This window comes from Bombus terrestris, chromosome 17 (genome assembly GCF_910591885.1).
Source record: "Bombus terrestris chromosome 17, iyBomTerr1.2, whole genome shotgun sequence".
NCBI classification, from domain to species: domain Eukaryota; kingdom Metazoa; phylum Arthropoda; class Insecta; order Hymenoptera; family Apidae; genus Bombus; species Bombus terrestris.
Window position 1 is genome coordinate 6,737,497 of NC_063285.1, and position 7,421 is coordinate 6,744,917.

At 40.4% G+C, this 7,421-nt stretch overlaps 1 protein-coding gene across 1 annotated transcript; it reads left to right on the forward strand.

Annotated features, from left to right (window-relative positions):
* The first annotated feature begins 1,452 nt into the window (after positions 1 to 1,452).
* Positions 1,453 to 3,833, forward strand: LOC110120153 (fatty acyl-CoA reductase 1-like). The gene is made up of 7 exons (XM_020867909.2): positions 1,453 to 1,698; positions 1,802 to 2,118; positions 2,218 to 2,465; positions 2,691 to 2,874; positions 3,147 to 3,332; positions 3,426 to 3,680; positions 3,752 to 3,833. The coding sequence occupies exons 1-7, from the start codon at positions 1,453 to 1,455 to the stop codon at positions 3,831 to 3,833; spliced, it is 1,518 nt and encodes a 505-aa protein (XP_020723568.1).
* Positions 3,834 to 7,421: the final 3,588 nt, after the last annotated feature.

Consider the following 7,421-nt stretch of genomic DNA (forward strand, 5'->3'; position numbering starts at 1 on the left):
TACTGCATTTTGTTCGCTTATCATTCTGGTTAGCATTTCGGTGTTCTTTATGGATTGTTTGAGCAGTTCTTTGATTTCTGCAGTGTCGCTGTTACTATTGCTGTGGTATTGGTTATGTGTGTGTGCTGGTTGGCTGGTTACTTGAGCATAGCTTAGACCACCAATGGTGTTGGTGCTGATAGGTTTGGTGTTTATTGCTTGCTCTGTATTTGGTAATATTTCAGGTTTTGTGCTGTCATGATGGGCTTGTGTGTTAGTGCTTGTCCTGCTTCGTGGGGGCGGGAACAGTTTTCGTTGTAGTTGTTTTCTTACTTCACAGCCTTTATAGCTGGCTGGGTGGTTACCGTTACAGTTGAAGCATTTAACTTTTTCTATTTTTCCTGAATATGGGCAGTGTGCAGTTAAGTGATTTTTTGCGCACTTGACGCAGGCTGGGCTTCTGTTGCAATAATTTTTAGTGTGTCCGTATTGTTGACACCGCATGCATTGAGATATATCTTTTTTGTGTCGTGGTGGTTCCACTGTTACTATTGTGTTTAGTATTTGTTTGATATCATATATTTCCTTGTTATTGTTTCTGGGTTCAAGTTGTATTAAGAATAGTGGTAGTGGTGGCTTTGTGTCGAATCTTGTTATATTGTTTATTGTTCTTGTTTGATGTCCAATTTTAGCTAACTCATCGCTTAGTTTATGTACGTTGGTTTTAGGATGCAATCCTCTTATGACAATTTTATAGCTCCTTTCAGTTTTAAGCTGGTACGTGTGGTAGATAGCATTTTTTTCTTTTAATGCTTTTATAACTTTCCTAAATGATTCTGGTGTGTTTGTTTGAATTTTTACTTGATCCAATTTTGTTTGCTTTATTGTGTAATTGTTTTTCTCTTCTAGATTATTTAGTAGATCAATGATTTGGGGTCTATTATTTGGGCCTCGACAAAGATTGGTGGTGGTTTTGTAATATGGTTTGTTTGGATAGTGGTTTTACTTACGGGGTCAGCGTCTATTTCTTCAGTTAGTGAGTTGAAGGAGTTACTTAGTGGTAATTCTTGCAGCCATCGCTGCTTTTCTGTGACTGGGTTTCCTATGGCACTTGTGTCTGTGGTTGTTTTACGTTTTTTGCTAGCCTTCACTGGCTTCCAGCTTTCATCCTGGTAGTATCTTTCATGTTCTGAATTGCTATCTTCCTGTCCCCGATGGTCTTTTGTTTCTTCTGTCTCCATGTTAGTTTGTTTGGTTTTTATATAATATGTTTCTCCTTTTGTTGCTATGTTTATAGTTGGTATCTGCATTGTTATTTTATTTCCTCCTCACTATCACTTTGCAGCACTATTACTTTGGAGCACTTTTTCACTATTCACTTATACCTGGAGAGGACGACCGTCTAGACACGTCCGTCCTCATCGGCTGTCCGAGCAGGAGTCCGTGGGACTGAAAGTGTGAAGATTCTGAAACATGGATACAATCAATGAACAAACAAATGAAAATGGAATCAATGAAGGACGGAATAAGACGAGTTCTCTCGAGGAATTCTACGCCGGAAGTGGGATCCTTGTGACTGGAGCAACTGGTTTCGTTGGAAAAGGTCTCCTGGAAAAACTTATCCGCATGTGTCCACGCATCGCTGCCATTTTTATACTACTTCGTCCAAAAGCTAACGAAACGATGGAACAACGATTTAAGAAGCTCATAGATGATCCAGTTAGTAAATATTATTCTTGTTTCTTTCAATATTTAAGCCTGTCAGAAGCCAAATTGATTAAATTTCTTTTCTGCAATTGAGCTGCTATTTTTTCGTTTTCAGATTTACGATGACATCAAAGCAAAAAATCCCTCAGTTTTCCATAAAGTTTACCCAGTTAAAAGTGACATGAGTCTGTCGGATTTAGGTCTCTCGCGAGAAGATAGAAATCTGTTGTTAGAGAAAGTAAACATAGTGTTTCACGTCGCGGCCACTGTGAGATTCAACGAATCGTTACACGTGGCTGTTAATGTGAATACGAAGGGTACTCTTCGTGTCATTGAGCTTTGGAACGAACTAAAGCATCCGATTAGCTTCGTTCACGTCAGCACAGCTTTTAGTAATGCGAATCTACCCGAGATTGGCGAAAAAGTTTATACGTAAGAATAAGTTATACGCAAACGTTGTTCCACGGTTTATGAATATTATATTTGTAATTATAGCGTGAAGAATATGTTCACATATTATTAACTTTGTAGCACGAGCTTGAAACCTTCGGAAGTAATAAATATGTGTGACAATTTCGACAAAAGGTCGATCAACGAAATAGAAAAAAAGATTTTAAAAACTTATCCAAACACATACACATTCAGTAAGAATTTAGCAGAGCAAATTGTAGCAACCAAGTGCAAAGATATGCCAGTTGCGATAGTTCGGCCAAGCGTAATTGGTGCCTCGATAGAAGAACCATGTCCGGGTTGGATAGAGAATATTTCTGCAGTTACAGGTATTAGCATAAATCTTTTTCAGTGATAATTGGGTAATACTCCTTACATTTCACAGGAGTAGAGTTAACCGATTAGTTTGTTAGAGGCTTTCCACTTGATCATCAGTATTATAGTTCAAACTTGTTGTTGCTCACTGTCAAGAGAATGTATTCTTATGTATTTAGCGTTACATTTCTGCTAATTCAAAATCACAAGTAATTTCTACACCAACTTAATGTTACCAGGTACCTTTCTGCTAATCGGCAAAGGATATGCAACAGCGGTACGGGGTAGGAGAGATACAAACTTGGATGTGGTGCCTGTCGATTTCGTAGTCGACACGATAATATGTATTGCATGGCATGTCACGCTGCATCGTGATCACGAAGTTAAAGTATACAACTGCACGAGTAACGCATACCCTTTTAAGTAATATTTATTGCGAATTTTTTACGAACTAATGTAATTCAATTGTTAGAGTATTTCAAAGTTTCAGTTTATTTAAATAACGTGGACAATGAAAGCGCAAACAAATGTAGAATATAAAAGTTCACTTTTGCTCCCAATACTTGCATTTTGGAAAATAGTAATATAAATAATATTTATTGAAATTTCATAATATTTCCTGAGATACTCGGACAATAATAAACTTTACGCGTAATTCCATTAATTGTAATAATGTAAATGTTCCAATTGCCTAGGTTTGGTCCGATGATAGATGCTATGGTAAAATGTAGCATAGATACCCCACTGAACGATACGCTATGGTACCCAGGTTGTTCAGTCGTAGCTAATAAATATATTTACAACATTCTGAGTGTAATTCCGCGTGTTTTCCTTGCGTTCGTTATAGATATATTTCTAAGACTCCGAGGTAGTAAACCAATGTAAGTATTCTATCGATCATCGAACAACGAGAACAATCCTTCTAGGATAATCATTGTTTTCATCTATACTAATAATTAAAAATGATATTTCAGAATGATGAAACTTCTCAGAAATAGCAATAAGCTGTTCGCATCATTTGCATTTTTCACCACACGCGAATGGACGTTCCAAAGGGATAACTGTTCCGACTTGGCGAGGAAAGTGAAAATGTTACACGACAGCGATATGGTCAAACTAGATTTACGGGACATGAATTGGAAGAGGTATGGTGACACTTACCAGATGGGAATTAAGAAATTTATTCTGAAAGAAGAGTTTAAGTCAACAGCCCGACAACGATTATCAAGGTGGGTATAAAAGTATCTTCGTATAATAAAATAGGAACTAATATAAATACATATATTTTCGGTTATTTCAGGTTATACTGGATACATCAGATCACCAAAATATCCGGTATAATTACTTTGCTATGGATAATATTACGTCTTGTATACCGATAATTTGAGACTTACTTTTTTCTCTTGAGTTTGCTGGTGAGTGTCGAAGCGTGCAGACGTGTGTCCAGTGCCCTGTGAAGTTCACAAAACAACACGTGACACCCATCTGTCGAAAGCGAATCCAACAAACCTAGCCAAGTGTTCGCAAACGTGCTAGTGAAAAATCCAACGCTACTAAGCTCTGATCGGAATCACAGCCTCTCGACTAGTTATTTCACATTGAATTAACTAGATCGACGATGGCCCAATCATCCCAAACGGGAGCTACGGAGCGTAGTTACAACAACGCTGCTCTTCCTCCCCCGTGGTAAAGGGGCAATACACCCCATTTTGCAAACGACCCTCTAACGAAAAAACGCAACTCGAAGCCAGCAGGACCAATGTGAGCAAAAGGCAACCCAACCCGCCAGCCAGCCAAGTGACCACTCACAACAGTTTCGCGATACTGGAGGCTGATGTCGCTATGGACACAACCACAGAGGTAAATAAACAACTTACACAAAAAAACCCCTCCCCCGCCAATCTTCATCGATGATATCATTGACATCCAATCAATGACAAAGACAATCCAAAAAGAAATCGGCAAGGACGAATATAAATTGAAAATCAGCAACAACAGCGTAAAAGTCCTGCCGGCCAACCCTGACGCATACAGGAAATTAACGAAGTTGTTAAAAAACATGAATGCCAACTTCCACACTTACCAACTCAAGCAAGAAAGACCATTTCGAGTGGTGCTACGCAACATCCACCACTCAGTCGACCTAGATGAACTAAAGTTCGAACTTCAAAATCTTGGCCATGAGGTAACCAACATTAGCAACATTAAACATAGAATCTCAAAAAATCCACTATCACTATTTTTCATAGATATAAAACAAAAAGGAAATAACAAAGAAATCTACAACGTCAACCGGCTGATGAACTCCATAGTTAAGTTCGAACCACCTCTTGTAGAGAAAGAAATAGTACAATGCGAAAAGTGCCAAATGTACGGCCACATGCAGAAATACTGCAATCATAACTTTCGATGCGTAAAATGTGCAGGTAGTCACCCCACTGACCAATGCACTAAATCCCCTGAAACCCCCGCGAAGTGCATCCACTGTCAAGGAGAGCATCCTGCGAACTACAAAGGATACTCAGCCTATAAAACGCTACATAATAATAACACCCAACACCCCAGCGAAAAGGCACACGGCGGCACTGGAATCATCATCAAATCCAGCATTAAGCACAACGAGCTCCCATCATTCCAGAAAGACTACCTTCAAGCTACAAGCGTAGCAATAGAAGACCACCATGGTACAATCACCACCTCAGCAGTATACTGCCCTCCCAGACACTCGATTGCAAAAGAGAACTTCGACAGCCTATTTGACGCCCTAGGCAATAGATTCTTAGCTGGAGGACACTATAACGCCAAACATACCCAACGGGGCAGCAGACTTGTCACAGCAAGAGGCAAAAACCTCCTGAAAAGCATAACCACCAACAATCTCAACTACCTCACCACATATGAACCCACATACTGGCCCACTGACACTAACAAAATCCCCGACTTACTCGACTTCTTCATAACCAAAAATATCTCGCCCAGACATGTCCAAATCAACTCCTCGGCTGAACTCTTTTCCGGCCACTCCCCCGTAATAGCAACAGTCGGTTCAGCAATAATCGAGAATCCACCTAATGGCCTTATTCACAACCAACTCACCAACTGGCAGCTCTTTAGAGAAATCTTTAACCGCTCAACCTCTGCCTCAATCTCACTAAAAACAAAAGCAGATATCGAAACTGCCACAGAATACTTAAACACGAGCATAATAAACGCCATCCGCTCCTTAACACCTACCAAGACTTCTATCAGTAAACACGAATACCCCCATTAGATATTAAACAAAATTACAGGAAAACGAAGACTAAGAAGAGTATAGCAAACCCATAGAACACCGGACGACAACCGCAAGCTAAACAACGCAACCAGGAAGTTAACCAAAATCATTAAAAAATTCAAAAACGACTGTTTCCAAAAGTACCTCGTCGATTTGTCCTCCTCTGCCGACTCTAACTACTCACTATGGAAGACTTCCAGAAAACTCACGCGTCCCCCCCCCCCCCCCCCCAAATAATCCCACCAATTCGCTGTCCGCAAGGCGGATGGGCACGAAACCCTATAGAGAAAGCCAACCTCTTCGCCAACTACCTATCCAACATTTTCAAACCACACTCCTCCAATACCGCTCCGGAAATAACAGAATACCTGCATTCTACCTTCCAAATGTCTCTCCCCATTAAACCTTTCACTTCTCTAGAGGTTACCGAATTAATCCATCGTCTGTGCCCCAGGAAAGCACAGGGACATGATCAAATAAGTAACAAAGCAATTAAGGAACTACCTGTAAAAGGGATTGCACTCATTTCTTCAATCTTCAACGCAATTCTCCGCCTTGAATACTATCCCAAAACCTGGAAAACGTCAAAAATTACGCTCATCCCTAAACCCGGAAAACCAATACACGAAACTAGCTCCTATCGCCCAATTAGTCTTCTACCCACTTTGTCAAAACTATTCGAAAAGTTGCTAACGAATCGACTCTTTCCACTCCTAGAGGATCTGAAAACTCTGCCAGATCATCAATTCGGTATTCGGAAGCAGCATTCCACAATAGAGCAAATCCACCAAATAACACACAATATTAGCCAAACCCTCGAAAAGAAAAAATACTGCTCGGCGGTATTCCTTGATATTCAACAGGCATTCGACAAAGTGTGGCACGAAAGGCTTCTTTACAAACTGAAAAAAGTCCTACCACACACTTACTACTCCATCTTAAAGCCCTACCTAACCAATAGGCAATTCATGGTTAAATACGCAGACGCCATTACCACAACTTTCCCAATAGAAGCGGGCACACCCCAAGGTAGTGTCCTCGGACCCCTTCTATTCTCCATCTACACTACCGACTTACCAATATCAACAGGAATAACCATAGCAACATTTGCCGACGACACAGCTCTATTAGCGTCCCACGCCAACCCGACAATAGCCTCATCCACTTTCCAGCGAGGTCTCGATTCAATGGAAAAGTGGTTCCACAAATGGGGCTTCAAAATTAATGAAAAAAAATCCACATATGTAACCTTCACGCTGCGAAAACAAATCTGCCCACAGGTCTCCATTAACAATATAACAGTTCCCAACAAGGACACAGTCAGATACCTGGGCATGACTCTGGACAGGAGGCTAACTTGGAAAAAACATATCCTAGACAAATCCAAACAACTCAGGGACAAACTCAACAAATTTTATTGGCTCATTGGTCGTCGCTCCAGCCTAAGCACGCAGATCAAAATTACACTCTATAAGGCCGTAATAAAACCAGTCTGGACTTACGGAATCCAACTATGGGGAACAGCAAATAATTCCAACATTGAAATACTCCAACGCTTCCAATCGAAAACGCTAAGATCCCTATTAAATGCATCCTGGTATGTTACCAACGAAACAATCCACCGTAACCTCAAGATACCTACAGTCAAAGATGAAATGCACAAGTCCAGAAGCAGATATAACACAGGAGTCAACAA